Below are 22470 nucleotides of genomic sequence, written 5' to 3'. Positions count from 1 at the left end.
CCTCAGAAACGTAACTCTTCAAGTGTGTTTCAGAAATCAAGCTACACAAGCCCTTCTGCTGTTATGTCAATTTTTATTTTGTAGAAAATTTTTTTTTCTTCTCTCCCTATTTGGAGCACCCAGTTATGTTTGCAGGCCAATCCTGCCGCTATGACAACCCCCATCAGTTCGCGGTAAGGCGGGGGTTCGTACGCCGCCCTGGATGGGTCTCTGCGGCAGGTCGTACTGGTGTGGCTACAGCTGGATCCCAGGGTTTGGGGTCCATCGCTGCACCAGTAAAACATCCAGTGTTAATTCAACTCTAACGGCATCAGTTCAACTCTTAACAGATAACATTTTGTCCCTCTCTGGAATGTAGACACTGGTAGAGTTGAATTATTACTGGACATTTATACTGTGTTGGAGAGCTTTGTAATGTCTTTTAACTGACTGGGTATCCAGTGTGAAGAGAGGTTGCCAGGGTCTTTGCTGAGGCGTGGGGTTGAAGCGTGTAAATGTTCAGGTCAGGGCTCAGGACTGGTGTGACGCGAGACGCTTCGGCAGGTTTCCAGGGCCAGACGGGCATTCTGGGTATTGGCTCTGGGCGTCTGCAGCGCAGTGGCAGCCTCTCTCTCTCTCTCTCTCTCTGTGGCAGTTCAGCGCGTGAGCCTCCCAGCGCCGCTCAGCCCAGATTCACCGTGGCAGGCCAGTGGCGCGGCCGGGCGCTACCGGGCTTGTGGCCCCGTCTCCGATAAACGCCGCTCGCTCTGCGCGGCAGCCGGGCCCCCGTGTAAACACCCCCCCCCCCCCCGCCGGATATCAGCTCCTTCTCGTCTCCGGTCCCGCCTGTTCAGACTCCAGGGGGAAATAATCGATGTCCGGTGACATTTCCCGCACCCTTTCGCTCTTTGAGAAGAATCCGGCATGAAAGGCCCGGGAATAGGTTTCTCTGCGGGAGTCAGAATTGGAGGAGGGGGTACAACAATGGGGATCGACCCCCAGGCCCTCCCGTGTGGATCCTGCTTAGAGATGTAGGAGGTATCGTGAGGATAATTATCGAATGCACTAACGGTCATATCCACCATATGGTCCATTACCGTTCCTTACGTCTTTTTCTGTTTAATTATACCCAGAGCGGTTAGTGAACAATCTAACTAAGGAGGCTGGGTAAAATGCTTCCGGAGAGAAAAAAATCTATTGGGCGCTGATAAGACAGCGAATCAGCACCGAGTTTGTGCAGCTTCCATGCGATCGTGCGATGTGTTTTTCCCAGTCGCATGGAGCTGCCAGGCCCAGCTCCTGATTGGCCGTCTTATCGTCACAACAATAGGTAACGGCGGTGACGTTTTTTCCAGAAGCATTTCACGCGGCCCCTGAAGTGTTGTTTACTACCGCATCGGGTCTAATTAGAGAGAAAAAGACGAAAAGAAAGGCTGCACGCCTCACGGTGGCTGTGACCGTTATCCCATCCCAATTATGGGTGTGATATGTCGCCCTGCCCCAGTCCAGCTGTTGTGAAGGAAAGTGTGTGTGGCTGTGTGGGTGTGGCCCGTGCTCCGGGGGTGTACAGTGTGAGGGAGAGGGACAGGAGCGGCGCGCCGGCCTGTAACCCGAGCGACGGAGTAACAGGAGGAGGACTCCCGCCCTGCGCAGTAAATAAACCTGACCGCCGAGCGGCACGCGGTGACCCCCGGCGACCCCCGGCCCCTGCCTTTCTGGGGAGATGTATGGAGCGGAACTCTGCCTGCGCCCAACCCCGCCCCCCCGTCCCGCCCCCCCATCCCTGTGCCTGTCTGAGGTTCCTCTTCTGCGGAGCCTTCAGTGGGGGCCTGGGGTTGGTGGGCAGGCGCCGGTCTTGCGCCAGTCTTGCGCCATGCTGTCTGACCCCGCCCACCAGTCCTGGCCTATCACCTACCCCCTCTGTCTGCTTTCGCTGTGGGTTATATCAAAGCCTCTGTCACAGGTTAGGCCATTTTGAGGAAGTCAGAAACCACAAATCTTGCATTTCTCTGCGTCTTTGGGGGCCAGAATAAATTCCCAGCCGCTGCTGGGTAGTGCGGTCCTGCAGGCTTGTGTGAAATTTGCACTCAAAGCAGTCATTTCCCTGGTACAGGCAGGTACAGCATTTTGATGAATGATTTTTCCTCTGGCAGCTGTGAAGCTACATGCCGCTCTGTGTTGAGTTTAGGCTGAAGATTTGTGTTGAATATTTTAAAGCGGTCATTTCTCTCAGAGTGATGGGCAGAGGAGTTTCCAACTCAGAATGCCTGAAACTCTTCTGTAGCTAAACTTTACAGATCCAGTGTAATTTCTTAATCTGTTCGTATCCATATAAGGTGTTAGTCATTCAAAAAACTTCCCACAATTCCAGTGAAAGAATGTTGTCAGACTTGAAAAGTAGGGGAAAAGCCTGGGTTAAAAATAAAGATGGAAACAAGTCAGTAGATGTGGTCCTGTATTTTGTTGACATTCCATTCCTAAACCGGTCAAAACCGGTCAGCATTAGTTGGATAGCGTGTTTAGGGAGTGACCGCTGTTGTTGGGGAGTGGCAGTGCCGTGTTTGGGTCTCATTAAGAAGGGTGCGACTCCCCCACACCCTTCCCTCGCCCTTCCTTTCAGACGGAGGCTGGAGTCCCAGTGAGCGTGCTCCAGGCCAGCAGCCTGCGTGAGCGTGGCCAGGGCGGCGCTGGGGCGCTCTTTTGTAAACGGGACGTTTCTGAGCCCGTGTAGAGCAGCGCTTGTGTGTGCGCCGGTCATGTGATCAGCGCATGGCTGCGTGACGGCGAGCCCGCTTGGCCCGCGTGTGAGGCTCCGCCGGTGTCTCTGTGTTCCGTCTGCAGGCCGAGGTGCTGCCGGTGCGGTCACCGCTCTCCCAGCGCCTGTGTTCCCACATGTTTCTGTTTCTTTTCCGGAAGCTTCCAGATCAGGGTTTGTCATCAGTACCATCTGTTTGGATTTGCACGTTATCTGCCTCCCCCCCCCCCCCCCCCCATCCACATTTGACTGCGGTTGAATTGTATTCTCTGGAAACGCTCCTGGTCGCTTCCTTGCTGCCGGAGATGCAGATATTTGTTTGTACCTCTCTGATTGGCTGTTGGTTTTTAGCCCTCTGATTGGCCGTTTGTTTTTCCATACCGATAGACTCCTTCTGGAGCCACCAGCCAGCATACTGTACCCGGAGGCAAAGAGCAGGAAAAAGCAACGTGAAGTACTGCGGTAGTGTTCAGTTCTGTAGGCCCTTTGTTTTAATGTTCAATTTTGGAGAGGAGTCCATTAAGACTGATGTAATAGTAAATAAGACCTCCAGGCTGTATAAGCCACCTGCCAGTTTTTGCTGGCTGTTGGTTGAGAGAGAATTTAGTTTGAAGCCGTCCCTGATCCCGCTCCTATATCAGCCTCTACCAACGCCGCAGCCCCGTCATCTTTCTAAGAAAAATGAACATGGCCGTGCAGCTCTGGCCCCCTGTGTGATATTGTGTGTGTGTGCCTGCGTGTGTGCCTGCGTGTGTGTGTCGGAGCGCATGTGTGGATCTGAGTGTGGATATGTGTGTGCTGGATGTCGATTGGCTGTCATGTCCTCCAGCTGGGCGCGTGAATGGCTGGGTGATTTGCGCAGGGAAGGAGAAAGTGTGTATGGGACGTGTCACTCAGCTCTGTGAGAGGAACCGCCTGTGCGCCAGCTCTGCCCTGCTCTCTGGGGGCCGCCAGCATGTGCGAGGGGCCCCCCCTTTCTGGGGATTATCTGCAGGCAGGGCGCTTTTGAAGGCCGCATTGTGTGTGTGCGTATGCATGTGGTGTGTGTGTGTGTGTGTGTGTATGCATGTGGTGTGTGTGCGTGTGTGTGTGTGTGTGTATGCATGTGGTGTGTGTGCGTGTGTGTGTGTGTGTGTGTGTGTGTATGCATGTGGTGTGTGCGTGTGGGTATGGAGCAGCCGAGGGAGGTGTGAGAGGGGGCCCCCGTACCGTGACCTGGAACACAGGCAGCTGGGCAGAGGTCACGGGTCTGCACTGTGCGGTCCGCTGCACTTGATTTCACCAAGCCTCCCTCCGTCTGTGTGTGGAGAGAGGGGGGGAGGCGGGAGTCAGCTGCTGCTCCAGACCCTCGCGTGTTCGCCCCGGACACGCACGCACAGGTCGGGCCTTTGTCCTGCAGGCTGGGGTAATCCATCAGTGCTGCAGACGGCTCTGTGTTCGGGTGCTGTATCCGGTTCCCCTCTGATTGGAGTTGATAACCCGACTCCGCGCTCCCTGCTTCCAGAAGGCTCGTCCCCTAGCTTCTCGCTAACAGGCCGATACGATGCCCCCCCCCCCCCCCCCCGGTCCGGCAGCTCGGGTTACTAGCCCGGTTGCTAGGCGACGCGTGCGAGACGCAGGCGGTTGGGATGAGCGCCGTGATTGGCCGGCTTGGTGCTGAGGCCTCCTGCACACTGGTGTGGCACACAGTCTTCCAGGCCAGGCCATGATGCTTGCAGATCCTTTTCATCCAGCTCTGAACTGGAGTTGCAGTGAACCATGAATCACTTACTCCTTAGTCCAGAGGTTGTAGAGATGTTTGTCTGGACCTTGTCTTGGTGCGATTGTGTAAAATATTGGTAAAACAACGCTTGAGCTGTTCTGCTGATGAAACTGTAATGTGGTCATTTTTCCATTCTACAAAGGCCAGCTATTTCACAGTGTTGACCTCTTGGGACTGCATCTAGGCTTGCTCAAGCTCAACCGTCTTTCCAAGCATTTCTCCTAGCCTTGGCTCTTTATTTTATATGGGGTATTGTGACAGGTTGGCTATAACAGCAGTCTGTTATTAGTTCTAAGTGTTTAAATTAACCTATCCGCTTCCGTAGTTACCACTGCTGTTATAATCCTATTGAATGTGCTCATATGCTGTTTTGTAAGTTTAAGAAGCGAGTGTCTGCTGTTGTAAATGAATGTAATTTAATGTAATAGTTTCCAAACATTCGTACTTGCTGTAGCGAGAGCTGTTTAAATACTGATTTAGTGCATTGGTGTCATTGTGTTTTTCAGCAAATGTGCCTCCAAGCATTTTATTTCTCATTTGCAAAAGTCACGTCTTGTACAGCTACCATGAGATGTATTTCATTTGTCACAATAAAAGAAGATTAAATCTCTCTCTCTCTTTTGCTCTCTTTCTCGATTTCTCACTCTGTCTCTCTCTCTCTCTCTCCCTCCCTTTCTCTCTCTCTCTCTCTCTCTCTCCCTCTCCCTCTCCCTCTCCCTCTCCCTCTCCCTCTCCCTCTCCCTCTCTCTCTCTCTCTCTCTCTCTCTCTCTCTCTCTCTCTCTCTCTCTCTCTCTCTCTCTCTCTCTCTCTCTCTCTCTCTCTCTCTCTCTCTCTCTCTCTCTCTCTCTCTCTCTCTCTCTCTCTCTCTCTCTCTCTCTCTCTCTCTCTCTCTCTCTCTCTCTCTCTCTCTCTCTCTCTCTCTCTCTCTCTCTCTCTCTCTCTCTCTCTCTCTCTCTCTCTCTCTCCCCCTCTCCCTCTGTAGGCAGGACGGTCAGTGTGTGCAGTCTCCCCCAGGGTTCAGTGGAGCAGGACCAGGGCTCCCTGCAGGCCAGTGCAGTGTCGGCTGCGGGACCCCCAGGAGGCAAGCTGGAAGGCGGGGTGCTGGAGGGGGCCGAGGGCCCGGCCTTCGTCCTCAGGCACAGGGGCCACGACGACATGAGTCCCCGCGGGCAGGAAGCGTCGCCCGCGGGCTGCCGCGAGGCCCTGCCCGAGGGCCCCAAACACAACGGGGTGAGTACCGCACTGCCGGGCACACCGGGGGAGGGGCCCGTCTCCCAGGAGACCAAGGGGCGGGGCTAACCGCAGCTAACGGGTGTCATAATAAGAGGCTGATGGCTCCTGTAAAGGAGCGGTGGGGAATGGCAGGAGCTAGCAGCACTGTGGCAAGAGTGGCTGCGGTGTGTCGTCAGGCCTACGCGTACGCCCAAATCCCCAGAGATCAGAGCTGCGAAGACGTCTCGTGAGAGAGGCAGGGAGAGGTGTAGCAACCTCCTCCTTCGCTGTCTGCCAGCCGGACTGAGCCAGACGCTCGCCTCCGCCCGAATCCTCCACCGGCGCACCGCCAGGCCGAGGGGCGGAGCAGCAGGAAGGAATCTCACCCCACTTTTCACCCCAACACTCCCAAACGCTCAGCTCGCCGGCACGGCCTGCAGATGTGTTCATAAGGGGCGTGTCCCCCCCCCCCCCCCGAGGCTGACCCGGTAAACGGGGGCGCGCTCTTTAGACGGGGGATTTAACCCCAGGCCCCGCCGCGCTGGTGGCTCGCCCCGCCCGCGGTGTAAGCTTTCAGGCACCGGGCGGTAACCCAACACCCACACGCCGCCCGCCAGACCCCGCCGCCCCCGCCCCGCCCCACGCCTCTACACGCCCTGGTTGGTCAGGCGTCCCGTCGTACAGTGTGGGGCGATGGGGGCGATGTAAAACTATCCCCCGGGCTGCGGGGCAGTGACCCCTCCCTCCCCCTCCTGCTGCCTGCTCAGGCCAGGTGTGCACTATGAGCAGCGCGGCGGGGCGATTGCATTTTAGGGGAGGCGGGGCGGTGACAGATGCTCGTTCGGCTCGTTTGCATGGAGCTCCGCAGGGCCTTCAGGAGGGGAGAGGAGAGGAGAGGAGCGTGCCGACTGCACCACGCCCCTCCCAGGCGCCGCGTTCCGACTGGTCGGGCCCTGGCTGCGACTCAGGGAAGTGCTGTCACCCCACACCCCACCACCTCTTCCCCCCGCAATAAAAATAAAACGAGCTCATTTCCTTTTCCACAAAACTGGCTGATCAAGCCAGCCTTGCTGCAGAAGCGCCCGTTGAGTTTGGCTGTTCGCTGGGCTGTGGCCGCCTTTCCAGATGGGCCTCTAAAAAGTCTGTTCCCGGTCTTCTGACCAATGAAGAGAGCCCGCAGAAGCTGGGTCGGCCAGAGCCGGCTGCTAGCCGTGACGCGGCAGCGGCCTCTTAGCGCTAACCTCCATCACAGTCACTCTGCGTCTGGGCCTTCTGCAGGCAGCCTGTCCCTCACTGCTTGGACAGTGGACAGTGGGTGGTGCTGCATTGCTTTGCCTGTGCTGTGGGTGGAGTGGGCCTTTACTGGAGTGGCCTGGTGTGTGTGTCCCAGGTGGGTCTGGTGTTAAAGCGGCTAGCCTGGTCATTAGCAGGGTCTCCTGTTCGGGGCAGCGGGGGTCAGAACCCCGATCCCATACGCACGCGGTGCGGCCTCTTAAGTGGCTCAGCGCGGCTCGTCTGTGCGCCAGTTCCTCCCCAAAGGGTTCTCACGGCAACACGGCGGCTATCGGGCTTCCTGCATGGGCGGGCTCTCGATCAGCTTCGTGCTGATGTCACACGTGTCGATGTGCTGATCGTCACCTCGGCCAGCCGCAGACTAACTGTACGTCGTGTTCAGACGGCGAATAAAGCAAATAAACCCTTTAGTTTTTTATTTCTTAAGCAGACGCGTTTCCTCGGTGAAAACGGTAAAGGAAAAGCTGGAGCTTGAGCTGGAGTTGTCTGTGGAGATGCCTCCTCTGTCCTCCTGCCAATCAGGCGGCAGCGTTGCCGTGGAGCTGGCCGGAGATTTAAACCATCGCCGCGGCGAAGCTTCCCGCTCGCGCAGCCAGGAGCCTCGGCCGCCCGTTCTGCTGCACGGGGTTTTTAAAAAACGTTTGAACTCAGCAGCTCAGCAGAGGAGGTTACGGGGGGATCGCTGCTGCTCTCTCGTGCTTTCTCACGCACCGGTGTGGCGTAGGCATCCCCCTACACTGCCGTTCAGTCCAGAAAAGCAGCTGAGTGGGATTTTGAGGAAAAGCCCGAGCTCAGCACTTTATGCACCCTTAGTCCAGTTAATGAGGAAGCTGTATCTGTGTGACCACTCGCACATAAGCATTCAGTTTGACTCGCAGAGTTTCCCACATGTGTGACTGCATACATTTAATTATGGGTATGCTTGTGGAATAACATGGGGTTATTTTTTTTATAACATACACTTACTTAATTGCATGCATTATACTGTATGTGTAACTGTATATGTATGTATACATTTGTGTTTTATATTCATCTGAATCAGTATTTGATAATGTAGCCTACGTGTCAGCAGTTTGGCAGCCAATGCTTTGGAGCAGTATGAGTGTGGAAAGGTTGCAGAACTGGGTTATAGTTCAGATGAAGAAGGAGAGAGCATAGGGCCATTCTGGGCCATTCCAGGAGGACTTCCCCATTCCATAGCATGCGATCATACTGCCATTGTGTTCAGAATGCTGTTATACTGATTGTGGGAGAGTGCTGTTCATTGTATGTGTGTGTGTGTGTGTGTCTGTGCGTGTGTATGTATGTGTGTCTGTGTGCGTGTCTGGGTTCTGTGTGTGTGTGTGTGTGTGTGTGTGTGTGTGTGCGTGCGCACGCGCATCTGTCTGTCTCACTGGGATGGCTGTAAAGACATCTGCGCTCAGCCACACACTGCCAAGCCTCTCTGCACCTCTGAACTCCTCAATTAGCCGAGCGATGAAGGGCTCAGTCACTGTAAAAGAGAAATGCTTCATACTTCCTGCTCAGCGGCGTCTCTTCCGAGAGGATGAGGAGTGAGTCATTACTACGATCGCTATCGCCGCTGCCGGGGAGAAAGAGCCTGCGTTGGGCGGGGGGGGGGGAGCGGAGCCAGGGGGGGGGGGGCTGAGACAGAAACGCGGATGACATCCTGCCACCTCCGCGCTCGGGCCCGGCGCAGTGGAACGCTGGCTGGCATCGCGGCGCTGTAAATGACGGAGCAGCTGTGGTCGATGGCTGCCAGTGAACATTGACCCGGGCCCTTTTTGTAGATGACTGTAGCGGGTGAGTCATCCGGAGAGCGCGCAGCAGAACTGAGTCATGTGGGCAGTCTCCCCGCCACATCCTGATAGGTCCTGATGGTTCAGAGTGTTCTGGGGGCTCCGCCAGAGTCCGTCCGCGCCGCTGGCCCCAGCTGAAGTGGGGAGTTAGAGGAGAGGTTAAGAAGCCCTTTAACCTCGTTTAACAGCTGCCCAGCAATACCTCTTCTTTCTCTTCTATATTTATCAGTTTCTGTTTTATGTGTTGAAACTGAGCTCTTTGAAATAACTGGAAATGTAAATTAACTGGAAATCGCAGTTCTGTCTCGGCTGCCTCTGGGGGATTTCTCCTGTAGATTTTAGTGCAGTCTGTGATCAGTTTGAACGCACGTACTCCTGCTGTGGGTGGAGTGTGGCTGGATGTCTTTGTGAAGTGTCTAATGAATTCGGGTCTTTCCTTCGTTCAGAGGGGTGATGGGCAGACCCCACCCTGTTCCGTCCCTCCCCGTCCCGCTCTCATGTGGTTTTGCGGCTTTGCACACCCCTAGGTTTGCGCCCCCTTTCCGGGAGGGGCTCCCTGTGGTAATGAAGGGGGTGGTGAGGGGGCCTCTGGTCTGCCGCGAGACAGTCGTTCCCCCCCCCCACTCCTGTGGGCTGCCTTCGTCCGGTTAGCCATGTTATCTCGTTAGCTAATTAGACGCTAAGCCATCTAATTTAGAATGCCATCCGGTTTCAGGGCCTGAGTGCGGCTTATTTGTCAAGGTGGGGGCGTGGGTGTGTGTGCACGTGTCCCCGTCGTGGTGCGGACAGGTGAGGCTTCTCGCTCACTGCTCTGTTGACTTTGCGTTGGGCTGTTCTGTTATTGCGCTCTCCGAGCCCATCGCCCTAGGGGGAAATTGACCGGAGTTGTTTGTGCACATGAACACGTTGTGCTCGAACGCTGGAGCTGTCATTGGGTGTTTGGCTGTGCCGCTGGAACACCGAGTCTCCCTGCCCTGAGGAATCCGCAGTCCTGTCTGCCCCAGGGACACATTACCAGGCCTGCTCTCATCCTGCAGCCTCTCTCTTCCTCTAATTACTCCCCCGCGTCTTTCCTGTGCTCTGCGTGTTTGTCTTCTGCATGTGTGTACGTGCGTGTGTGCGTGTGTGAGTGCCTGTGTGTGTGCGTGTGTGAGTGCATGCGCGTGTGTGTATGTGCGTGTGTGTGTACGTGCGTGTGTGCGCGTGTGTGTGTGTTTGTCTGTGTGTTGAGTTGTAAGCTGATGAACCTCTGCCCTTTGTTGTGACATGTGATCGATGCCCCGGTTGAGAAGCGGGTGAGCGCGGTGATCTTTAAAGCACATGCTTATAGATATCACCTGGATGAAAGCAAAAAGGCACATCTGTCCAAAAATGTGCCTTTGTTTTGTCCATGCTGCTTGGCCCATGGGATGGGCGTCCCCTAAGCAATCCACACAAATTAGGTCAGGGTTGGATGTCCAGTTTAGGGATAGTATATCTGTAGACAAGGTCTCACCAATAATAGATGTGCCTGCCTGTGGTCATTGCCTTTTCAGTGTCTGCTTGTAGTAATGGGTGACTGTAGTATTATGAACCCCCCAGTTGGTGGAGTCACCAGGAGCTGTCAGTCACTGATGTGGTTCACCGATAAAAACATATTTTTTTGCTTCTCAACAGCAAAGCTCTGTTGGCTTAAATGTGTGAATGACTTCAGCCATTTCAGGTCTTGTGAAGCCGCAGTTTCCTATGATGACACCATCAGCGTGAATGAGAGCTGCTGTGCTCCCTGCTTAAAGAGAGATCTAATCAGCTGCCTCAGTGAACAGCTCCATTATAGATGAACCAAACTGGCTACTGCGTTTCCAGTGTGCAGAGCCACTGCATTCTTCCCAAAAGTCCCTTTTTTCATCGAGCAGCAGGCTCCTGCCTTCCTGTCACAAGCAAACGCACACACACGTACACACACACACACACACACGTACACACACACGCACGCACGCACACCGAGAGACACGCATGCAGCATTGTTATCAAACAGTGAGCTAATGCCTTTTTGTTTTCGCTATGTTTTCCTAAATTCACAGTAGCCTAATTGCCACGGAACCGTGCAGCTTGCGATTTTCCGTGTCAAAATAAACTTTGAGCTTGAGTATACAGTACATAGTCCGGTTTTTTTTACGAATGTTTACAGTGGCTTTTGTGTTCTTATTTTCAGTTGAATATTTCTTGGAAGAGTGAGGTTATTAGCTTTGACTTCATCTCCTTGGTCTCGCAGAAGTCAAACGGCAGACTAGTTTAGCGTGTTGTAATATGCGAGTCTGCTTGTGTCACACGCCCGTGGGGGAGCTGTTGTGCGGTTACTCTGTACAAAGGTCACGTCTCCTGATTGGTTGAAGGAAGTTGGGCACGGACCGGGGGCCAAGAAAAACGTAATTCTTACAAAGGTAGCAGAGTGGGGGGAGGGTAACCACGAAACACTCACATCCTGGGAATGACGCGCACGGCTGCTGTCGGAGAACTGAAAGTTCTTGGATGGTGTGAAACCTGAAAGATATTTTTTTATTTATTCTTAACTCTCAACACTATTGGAAAGAGAATAATTAGTATCACAATCCTGAAAGATGACAGATGGATGTTGTAACAGCTCTGTATTCAATTGTTCTTTGTTGCTTTAGGCATTTTAAAGGGCGGTTCCTGTAGAAGTGCGGAAAGTATTTCATGTGTTCTTATTCTTTCTCTTGATGATGAACTCTGTGGTCATACCTATAAATGGATCACAAGAATGACTAAAAGTTAAGGGCAATGTGCCGTAGCCTTGATTGGATCTGGCTGGGCTGTCCCCACTCCACCTTTGAGCCATGCCAGTGGGGTGGAGTGTTAAAGATTTAAACGGGGCGCGTGCGAGATTCGGGATCGGGGGGTCAGAGCGGCGGGCTGGAGGACACGTGATTTTTGGCTGCGGGGCCAGGGAAAGCACTCTTTAATTTCCCATGACAGAGCGGGTCCTCTGGGGACCGCTCCACATGCTCACGCTGGTTTCCTGTCTGGGGTCCGTCTCTGCCTCCCCTTCAGCTCCTGGTCTTTTCCATGGTTTAAAGAGGGGTGTTTTCCCCATGTAGGACCCCCCCCCCCCACACACACACACACACTACTACAGCTAGTATGTTTGGGTTTCTATAGGCTGGAGGGCAGTACAAGCTGGAGAATGCATTACTGGTCAGAGGCTGTTGTTTTATACTGAACTACGCTGCAGCTGCTCTGCAACACTGAAATGTTGTGATTTTGAACAGCGTCGAAGAGTTATATATCCAGAAATGAGGTGTTTTGGGAATGCAAAAGGGAAAAAAAGGTTTTATTACACTAGTCCTACGTGTGGAGTGCAACGGACTGTTTTCTTTGTTGTCTGTTCATTTAATGAAACTCCAGAGAGGAAGATTGTTTAGTGTTTATATGTTTGCCTTTCCTAGAAATATTTTTTTATTGATATCAGTGCTGCAGAGTTCAGTGACTTTCTGATAAGAAGGTATTTTTTTAGATGAGGTATCAGGCCGCTCCTTGGGTGTGTATGAAGGATTTTATTCAACCTGATTGGCTTTTTCTGCACCGTTCAAATGTTCCTTTGTCCTATGGTGTGATTTAATATTAAATCTACCCGTCAGAGTCTTTTCAGAAGCGCCCACCTCCTTGTTTTTCTCCTGTAGCGTAGATGGTCCTCATCGTCCAGCCTCAGGAGTCACGACAGCAGTGTGCTCTCCTCCAGCGTTGCGCAACCGGACCGCTGATAATCTGGTGCAGATGTGGGTGCGTTACCGGCCGCGTCGGACGCGCTGTTTACTGTATGGGACGCTGTGTACGCAGGCCTGGAGCTAGCTGCAGCAGACGACCCGGGGTCGGAGTACAGTATGGATCTGTTGCGTTCAGGCGGCTATTGACCCGCGCGGCAGCCGTTAGCGATAGCGACTCAGTGTTAGCCGCTGTCTGCCCTTACTGTACGTTCTGAAAACCAACGCGGAGGTGTTAGGGTGTCACTTCCTGGCCTGGCGGTCAGCTGTAGCCAGGGCGCTTCACGCTGAGCCTCTGATCCGTGGTGTGCGATTACAGCGTGTGTGTGTGTGTGTGTGTGTGTGTGTGTGTGTGTGTGTGTGTGTGTCTGTGTGTGTCTGTGTGTCTGTCTGTGTGTGTCTGTGTCTGTGTGTGTCTGTGTGTCTGTGTGTGTCTGTGTGTGTCTGTGTGTCTGTCTGTGTGTGTCTGTGTGTGTGTCTGTGTGTGTCTGTGTGTGTCTGTGTGTCTGTGTGTCTGTGTGTCTGTGTGTCTGTGTGTGTGTGTGTGTGTGTGGCCGGGCGCTCCGCGGCGCTCTTGCGACACCGGCCGGGGTCAGTTGTTCCGGGCCCGTGTGGAAGCCCGTTGCGTCACACGGTGTTTTCCACATGTGTGGCTCATTCCTTCCCTGGCCTCTCTGGTGAAAGCGGCGTCAGAAGCCTTTCCAAGAGTTTCTGCGCTTATTCATTCTTAGAAGCACTTGATTTGGCAACAGAAGTATGGACCAATTGTCCATTCATCTACAGGGCTGAATTTCTCTAAAGCTCATTTGTGGTTTGTTTTGTACCACGTTGTATTGTGACCTGTGTTGTTGCTGTCTCGTGCTGTTGTTACAAGGCAACGTGATGTGTGTGTGTGTGCGTGTGCGTGTGCCTGTGCGTGTGCGTGTGCGTGTGCGTGTGCGTGTGCGTGTGCGTGCGTGTGTGTGTGTGTATGCATGCGTGTGTGTGTGTGTGTGTGTGTGTGTGTTTGTGTGTGTGTGGTGTCTGTGTCTGTGTGTGTGTGTGGTGTGTGGTGTGTGGTGTCTGTGTGTGTGTGTGTGGTGTCTGTGTGTGTGCGTGTGTGTGTATGGTGTGTGCGTGCGTGCGCGTGTGTATGTGTGTGAGAGCGTGTGTGTGTGTGTGTGTGTGGGTGTGTGTGTTCACATGCTCAGGCAGGTTTATGTGGGGATATTGAGCAGAGACAGCTCAGGAACAGTGGGGGTAGTGTGAAGGGGGCAGTGTGAAGGCTGTACTGTACAGAGCCCGGCTAAAGGCTAAAGAGGCTAGGGGCTTGAGTTAACATAAGACCCACAGTTCTCATGTGGGGCCCCTCATCTCACACTCAGACGGGCAGGGGCTCGGGGCCACCATCACTGCTTGTGCAGTCAGGGCTGGTTAACACAGCCCATGTGGCCCTGGCTCCTGTGTTCTGCCTGAATGAGCTTCACATGGCTCTGGTGTAGAACCTGGAGCAGCTCCACCGCTTCCCTGTGGGGTTAGAAGTGCTTGGGAGCGTGCTCCTGTACAGCCCTGCCAAACTGTCATAGGATGTTCCAGCGATATCAAACGCTGGCACGGGAGACTCGCTGCATGAGCCTCACGCAGTTTTGTATTAATTTCTTTATGATCTTAACATGGTTTTCATGCAGGGGCCGTGGGCTGTCGGAACATTGCCTCTGGACTTGCAGATAAAATGTAAAGAGATGTAAATTTGCTGGGGAGTTGCTGTCTTTCTCCTACTAAACCCCCACTGATTCTTAAACCTGTCTGTACCCGCACGTTTTCTTATACATGTAGAACATTTCATTTAAATTGGGTCCTTTATTTCAGTTTTAATGTGCATCAGATGTTGGATTTGTGGTGAGTGAGTGGAGGTGGTGGTTAGTTGTATTTGTGTGTAAGGGGCGGTGCTGGTTGATTGAGGAGCTGTGGACAGGTGTGTGTTGATGTACACTGCACTGGGATTAGCCTGTTTCCACTGAGGCTTCAGAACACTGTGGCCTTCTGAGCCCTCAGGTGAATTCCACCTGTCAGAGCGTACAGTACGTGCTGCCCCTGGAATTCTGTGTGTGTGTGTGTGTGTGCGCGTGTGTATGTCTGTCTGTGTGTGTGGTGAGTGTGTGTGTGTGTGCGTGAATGTGTGCTTGCGCCTGTGTGGTGTGTGCGTGTGTTCACATGCTCAGGCAGGTTTATGTGGGGATATTGAGTAGAGGCAGCTCAATGACAGTGGGGGTAGTGTGAAGGGGGCAGTGTGAAGGCTTTAGTGTACAGAGCACGGCCTTCACACGTTCCATGGTTACCGGTGTCTGCCGTCACTTTTCACTAAAAAGCCACCCTTAGTCTATCCTCTCACATGACAGGAATAGTTTATCTTGGTTGTGATCAAATATCTTGTCTTATCCCATCTTATCATTTTACTGATGTAAAGGGAGTTGATTTTATTCCGTAAAGAGGTGGCTGACCGGTATAGTGTACGTGGGAGTCTGGTTTTTATCTATTGTTTTGAACTTGAATATGCCCTGGACGCATGGCTTATCTGGTAAAGTAGCTTATATGATGCAGATGATTATGAAGCAAGCTGGTGTCAATCGTGACCTAGACATGGGTTGGTTTACAGTAAAAGCCCCCCCCAGTAATCGCTTATTACAAACCTGGTACGGACAGTACCCCCGCAGGAAACCCACCCGCCCTCAAAAACATATTTTCAGTGTTTTTATTTCCTCTGGAATTTGTAATAAGTTGTGAAAGAATGCGGCGGGAGTGTGGTGGTTTTCACCGTCCATCACGTTGACGGTGGATTACAGATGACTGGAGTGTCCTGCAGGTTTCTGTTCTCCAGTTCCTCTCCTCGGGAAGTTTTTTTTTTTTTTCTTTCTCTTTGTTTTTTTTTACATTTTTTTCTTCTTGTCAGAAAGTCACGAGAGACGAGTTTAAATTTCACAAGCTGTCGGGAGTGGTGAACAAAATAATTGCATTCTGGGTGTTGGAGGTTTGTTGGCCTGTGGCACAGGCGGCTGCAACTCAAGTCTTCTCCCTTTGTCCCTATTTATAATTCCACAGAGCCTTTTTGCTGCCACGGCAGTATTAAGATCTATCATCACATATTTAATACTTTAATCAGTTGCCCAACAGTCAAATAAAATGAGCATTCATTGCTTTGCATACAAAGAAAGCTTCCGGAAACAGGTGGTCAGAGAGACTTAGCCTACAACTGCCAGCCCTAGAAAGGAACGTTTATAAGCCAGGAGGCGTGTGCATTAACGGCAGCCTTATTGTGGAGTCTAACCCTTTGAAGAGTAGGGTTTCTGGAATGTTTTTTTTCCCCCCAGAATTCGAAGTCAGCATTCTAGAACTCCATTGATTTCAATTACCAGTAGCGATTGCTACATCAGCATTAGAATGTTCAGTTGAGAACATTCCAATCACATATTTGTGACCTCACACATTAAAGGGTCAGTTAGAGCTGTGCTCTGGGGCTGCAGGGTCACACTTGGTGGCAGGTTCATTTGCACAGAGAGGAAGAGAGGAGGGCCCTCACAGTCTCAGCCACGCTGTGCTGCGCAGGCTGTCCCAGCTGCAGGAAACGGAACCGGGTACCGGCTCAACAAACGAAACTCTGTTTTATTTGGATTTCCCCCCCAATTTGCTGTTCAAAATTCCATTTAGGGCGTTCAGAAATAATCTGCTGAGAGAGCGATTTGTTGATTTATGAAATGAATCGGCGTACGTGTGAAAAATTGAATGAATGCTTTGCGTTTCATTGGGCATGACCCCTTTTTTCTCATTTATTTTTAGTTGTTTTTACTCTTTTCTTTTTTTTTCTCCGATGACACATTCGCTCCGTTTCAGATGTTGCTTGAGGGTGCACGCGTATCTTGTACGAAATTCACTCTGAAAAGGTTGATTGCTATTCTGTGTGTGTGTGTATGTGTGTGTTTGCGTCTCTGTGTGTGTGTGTGTGTGTATGTGTGTGTGTGTACACATGTCTGTGTGTGTGTGTATGTGTGTGTGTGTACACATGTCTGTGTGTGTGTGTGAGCGAGCTGCATGATGAATGAGCAGGGCTGTCCCAGGCTGTGTAAATGCAGCCCTCCTCCCTCAGGGCGTGGCTGCAGGAGCTCCTGTAAGCAGAGGCGCAGCTTTGGGCTCCTTACATAAAGGCCGTTCTGTGTGGGAACAGCGTGCGCATGCTGTCTGCATCTCAGCGCATGCAGAATCATGAGTAGGCCGCTAGCAGAGCCGTGCGCTGCTGCCCCCGTGTCCTGGCGTCCCGCGCTGCTCGGGGTATAAATAGAGCCGTCCCGGGACGCTGATGAATGGCGGGGCGCCCGGAGACGCGCCTGCCCCCAGCCGTGCCTTTTTAGGGTTCGCACTGAGCCCCCTCTCTGAGCGCCAGGCGACCTGACTAGTGAGGACCCACACGCCCCCCCATCCCCCCATCCTCCCCCCCCTGTGGGAACACACACATGCCCCACCCCATGGGTACACACACACACGCCCCCTGTGCACACGCACACGCCCCCTGTGCACACGCACACGCCCCCTGCGGACACCACACAGACGCACTCTCCCACGGTCACAGTTGGCCCACAGGGCTGAGCCGGTGTGACTCCAGCGCCTCCTCTGTGCTGTGTGCTCTGAGTGTTCTCAGGGCCTGTGGACACCAGCGCCACGCAGTGCTGCTTTTCACTGTGCCCTCCCCCCCACTCCCCTGCCTGAAAATCTGCTCTCCTTCTGTCTCCCTCTCCCACGAATAACACAAATAACAGTGTTCCCTACAACAGCAATGAGACATCTCTCACTCCCCACCCACCCCCCCTCTGGACTTGGCAGGTTATCTCAGTGTCTGTAGTGCCTGAGCCTGACTGATTCAGACACTTCTCCGTAGGTTCTGCAGCTTCACAGGGGCGACGCCAGAGGCTCCACCGTGTAGCCAGTGGCTGGATGGAGAGAGAGCCTGAGAGCGAGGGAGAGACAGAGAGAGAAATAAAGAGAGAGAGAGGGGGAGCTCATAAATACTTGAGTACTTTGGACAACATTCTATAGTCGTGCTTCTGTATAATTCAGAAAGTGTTGACTCAGTGTGCTGGGTTTCTGACATGTTTCCTGTATGTTTGGGTACACTGCTGCAGCAGATGCTAGGGGCTCTCAGGTTGGGGCTTGTTTCTGAGTTTCTGAGAGCGGGGAACAGGGCCGTAGAGCGTTTACCCCGGGACATGTCCACGGCCGCCCCCCCCCCTCCCCGCACACCGGGCAGCCCCCCCCCCCCCACACCACGCAGGCTCTCCGCATGATCTCACCGCCGGCCATGGGAACTGGGTTAGATCCTCATGCATTATGAAACCGGCTCGCTGCTGTACTTCCCGTTGCCCACGGAGCTCCCCGTTAGGGCGTGGAGTGGCGGATCTGCGGGCTAATCAGCTTACCTGCTGCCTGACAGCCCCCTGCCGTCCTCTGCCTGCGTCTTCTATCCCCCGCCCCCCCCCTTCCAACAGCTAAACGCCATAAAGACAATACGAATAAGAGCAGTAATAATCCTAACAGCAGCAGTAATACGTACTCTAATTACAGAAGGGTAGCAGCAGTGAGCGATGGTAGTGAAAGCAGTGCTAGCGTGCTCGGCAGCCAGCCGCAGGCCTCTGGGCCGTCCGTCAGTCATCGAGGCGGCGGAGGTGGCCTGGTCTGCCCTGCTTTTGTCCTCTCTCCTTTCGGGTTGTTTTGTTTTCGCGGCTGATGAAAGCTGACAGCTCCTTCATTGCTTCCCCTCGCCGCGGTGCCCTTTCCGAAACCGCGCCGCGCGCTAGCGGACGTGCCGGCGGAGGCCCCGGCGGCTTTTTTAAACCCCCCCCCCCCCCCCCCCCGCCCCGCCCCCCCCTCCTCCGGTCGGAGCCTGCCTAATTTGGGAAATCGGCGGAGCGCTCATAGAGCTGCGAGGCGGGGCAGGGGCAGGGGTGTCCGTTTGCGCCAAAACCGCGGTGGGAATTGGCGAGAAATCTCTCCGTCCTGCGGCGGAAGCTAATATGGCCGCCGTGCGTTCGCTCCACGTGCGGGCTACAAGATGTGGTCCTGTGGAGGTGCTGCAGATGGTAACAAAACCGCTCTAATCCACCCCTCACCCCCATGCAGAATAAGACCCCCCTTTTGAAGCCCGAGGTGAGGTCACAGCGTCAGCAGTGCGTCAGAGCTGGTTCTCGCGGTTACCATCGGCCCGGCTCTGCGTAAGCTGCACACCGGTCACATGGGCACAGGGGGAATTACACTATGCTAATGCTGCGTCAACACCGATTACACTGAGACCAGGAGAGCTGAGCCTCCTGCCTAAACCTGTTAATGTTCCCTCACTTTCCCTCACACTCTGTACCGCGCTCACTGCTTCACACTCACCCTCTCACTGCAGCTCCCTGTGTCACTCTGCACAGCCATCACTGCTTCACACACTCACCCTCTCACTGCAGGGCTCTGTGTCACTCCGTACAGCCATCACTGCTTCACACGCTCACCCTCTCACTGCAGGGCTCTGTGTCACTCCGTACAGCCATCACTGCTTCACACGCTCACCCTCTCACTGCAGCTCCCTGTGTCACTCTGCACAGCCATCACTGCTTCACACACTCACCCTCTCACTGCAGGGCTCTGTGTCACTCCGTACAGCCATCACTGCTTCACACGCTCACCCTCTCACTGCAGGGCTCTGTGTCACTCCGTACAGCCATCACTGCTTCACACGCTCACCCTCTCACTGCCGCTCCCTGTGTCACTCCGTACAGCCATCACTGCTTCACACACTCACCCTCTCACTGCAGGGCTCTGTGTCACTCCGTACAGCCATCACTGCTTCACACACTCACCCTCTCACTGCAGGGCTCTGTGTCACTCCGTACAGCCATCACTGCTTCACACGCTCACCCTCTCACTGCAGGGCTCTGTGTCACTCCGTACAGCCATCACTGCTTCACACGCTCACCCTCTCACTGCCGCTCCCTGTGTCACTCTGCACAGCCATCACTGCTTCACACATGTACTCTCCTAGTCTGTAACCCTTTCACTCTGATAGACTTAAATCACCCTTTTAGTCTCCTGCAGTCGGCCTGGCTTTGTTTGCTGTTAGCAGAAGTTATGGGTTCCAGGAGTGATGCATTTCTTGTGTCTGGTAGACACACGCGTGCCCGTGGACACGCATGGACACAGACACACACACACAGATTAGGAATCTGCCTTTTCAGAGTAAATTATACACAAGAACTATATCTCACTAAACTCTTATCTCTACCACAGTATCATTTTCTCTTACCCATGTTCATTCTCAAACGCACTCTCTCCCTCTAACGCACACGCCTTAAAGCACACCTGTCCCTCCCTCGAGTTATGGAGCTCAGTCACGGGGGTTTGCCCGTTGTCCGTTGGCTCAGAAGTCACCACAGAGCAGCCATTTGTGCTACTTTCAGCGTGCCCGCTATATTTATGCATAACAGACCTTCAGAGTACAGTGTGTCCCTGCCAGCTCGAGCAGTGTTATTAACTTCACTGTAACCGGAGGAAGGGGAGGCTGGGCTGGCAAGATAAGAGCGCCGGAGGGTTCTGCCTGCACCGCTGGCACAGCGTGTGTGTGCACGTGCGTGCGCGCGCGCGTGTGTGTGTGTGTGCGCGTGTGTGTGTGTGTGCGCGTGTGTGTGTGTGTGTGTGTGTGTGTGTGTGAGAGAGAGAGAGGGAGGCCGGGAAGGAGGGCAATTGGGGGTTATTATGGTGATGGATGACTCTGCATTACATATTCTTCCCCTTGGTACATTAATCTTTAGGGCCCTCCCCCCTGTTATGATTGTTTTAATTGCGCTCTGTGTTCCTGAGTGATAAATAGGAGACGGTGGGCCTGTCTGTGCTGACGTGCCGAGGCTGTTTCTGAAAATGTGGTGGCTGGAAAAGGCCTGGACTGCAGCTGTTCAGTGCGAAGCCATATTAATGCCTAGAATCGCTTTCTCTAGGTGTGAGTGTGTGTGTGTGTGTGTGTCTGTGTGAGTGTGTGACTGTGTCTGTCTGTGTGTGTGTGTGTGTGACTGTGTCTGTCTGTGTGTGTGTCGAGACCCACTGTCAATACAGTTTCTGATAAGAGATGCCAGGTTCCCAGGATTTTGCAGTGTCAAGGTTTCTCGGTATCTGCACGCTCATGTTTATCCTGACGTTTGCCTTTCTGCCCTTGTGTCCACAGGAAATCCCAGAGCTCAAGGAGCAGAGGGCTTTGGAGAAGGAGGAGGAGCGGGAGGAAGAGGAGGAGAAGAGCTCGGACGAGGGCTTCATGGGCATGACGCCGCTGCTGCAGGCCCACCACGCCATGGAGAGGATGGAGGAGTTTGTGCACAAGGTCAGCCCCCACCTCTGCTCCACCACACCCCACCCCACCCCAGCACACAGTGCTTTCTGTCTCCAGCCAGGCCCCGCCCCCTACAGTGGGCCAGAGAGGGGAACCTTTGCCTTACTTTCGACACTGAAGCAAAAACACTGGCTCGTGACTGCAGTTGTGTCATTGTTTTTCATATTCACCTTTGTTCAGATTTTTTTTTGGAAGTTGCAGTGGTTCCCTTACCTCAGAAGCACCCTCCCCCCCCTCCCAAAGCTGAAACATTAATATTTCCTACTTCCTTTATGTGAAGTGGCACCTTTCTCTCTGCCCTGATTCTGTGGGTATGCAGGCGTTACTGCCCTGCTTGTGGCCCTGCTGAAAGCCAGTCTGTGTGGTTTTTCTTGCGCAGTGAGCTTGTCTGAAATCCCCGGCTTCCTCTAGCAGGAACCCGTCCTGTAGACCGCAGCCCTTCGGTCCTCCTCGGCTCTGTTCTGCTTTTCACTGATAAACTGGCACACACCGGCACTGCCATTCAATCAGGAGCGTCTCAGGCCCAGATTTTAGGGTCTCATTTAAGTGTCTTTAAAAGCAGCGGATGGCTTTTTAATTTGGCGCAATGAATGTTTAATGAGCGGTCTGCGTGTACAGAAGTGTGAGAGCAGAAAGACCTGATTGTGGCCCTCTCTCCCGAAAGCGCTGATCACGTGCTTGCTCAGCTCTTCTCAGCTGTTGTAACATGTTTATAACATACTTTTATGTCATCAGGCCGCACTTAAATCACTTGGAGAATCCGAACGCACATTTCACACACAATACGGTCCTCGACACAGCCCAGCTCCCGGTTTAACTTTACAGAAGGCACCAAATCTGACCATTAAGGAACGTGTTTCCACGCTCTTAAGTTTTGCCCCACGCTTGGTCCTTTTTCTCCACTTGAAGGCTGTTCAGGGTACGTGCAGCTTCACTGCTGTTACCTGTGGATGGTGTGCGGCAGGTTGGCCTTTGGTCCTAAACCCCAGAGAGAAAGTACTCCACACGCGGGGTTTGAATGATTCTGCCCATGCATAGCCTTGACCTCGTTCTGAATCTGTCCTTCCGAGAACACGTCTCTCTTTCCACCTCGGCCAGCAGAAATATCTGATAGTATTCCAGTACTCTCTAAACACAGTGTCGTTTGGACCTCTCGTGCTTCCTACATTATTAATTACGTACAATCATTTTCACACAATAATGTTCATTTTTTCATTTGCTGAGTAATTATTTCTCTCCCTTTGTGTACAAACAGAACGGGCTTATGACTCACTGGCTGAGGTAGTTGGTGGTTAGGAGAACCACGGGTCCAGTGTTTGCTTTAGTTTGGCCTCTAATTGTTAACTGACGTGTGCAGATACTGCAGTCCCCTGCAGGAAGGGTAATAGCAGAGAAACAGACCCGTGTGTGGGCCCTGCTGGTCCCGTGTGCTCCTGGTCTTTCCCCCTCTCAGCCCAATCAGATAAGCGAGCTCCTGACACCTTCAGAAACACGAGCGTCGGCAGGAGCGCTCTGTTCCCACGGA

The 22470-nt window shown here is 53.2% G+C and overlaps 1 protein-coding gene across 2 annotated transcripts in view; it reads left to right on the top strand.

Annotated features, from left to right (window-relative positions):
• Nucleotides 1–22470, top strand: part of adipor2 (adiponectin receptor 2) — a 38362-nt gene that overhangs the window by 5656 nt on the left and 10236 nt on the right. The window contains exons 2-4 of one of the 2 annotated variants that reach the window (XM_035425904.1): nucleotides 5480–5660; nucleotides 5691–5727; nucleotides 20784–20936. In XM_035425904.1, the coding sequence (XP_035281795.1) occupies nucleotides 5653–5660; nucleotides 5691–5727; nucleotides 20784–20936 (198 nt within the window). In that variant the 5' untranslated portion in view covers nucleotides 5480–5652. Of the gene's footprint in view, nucleotides 1–5479; nucleotides 5728–20783; nucleotides 20937–22470 lie in introns of both variants that reach the window. The other variant, XM_035425903.1, reaches the window with a different exon arrangement.

Source organism: Anguilla anguilla, chromosome 7 (genome assembly GCF_013347855.1).
Source record: "Anguilla anguilla isolate fAngAng1 chromosome 7, fAngAng1.pri, whole genome shotgun sequence".
Lineage (NCBI taxonomy): Eukaryota > Metazoa > Chordata > Actinopteri > Anguilliformes > Anguillidae > Anguilla > Anguilla anguilla.
This window is presented reverse-complemented; position numbering and strand designations above follow the sequence as displayed.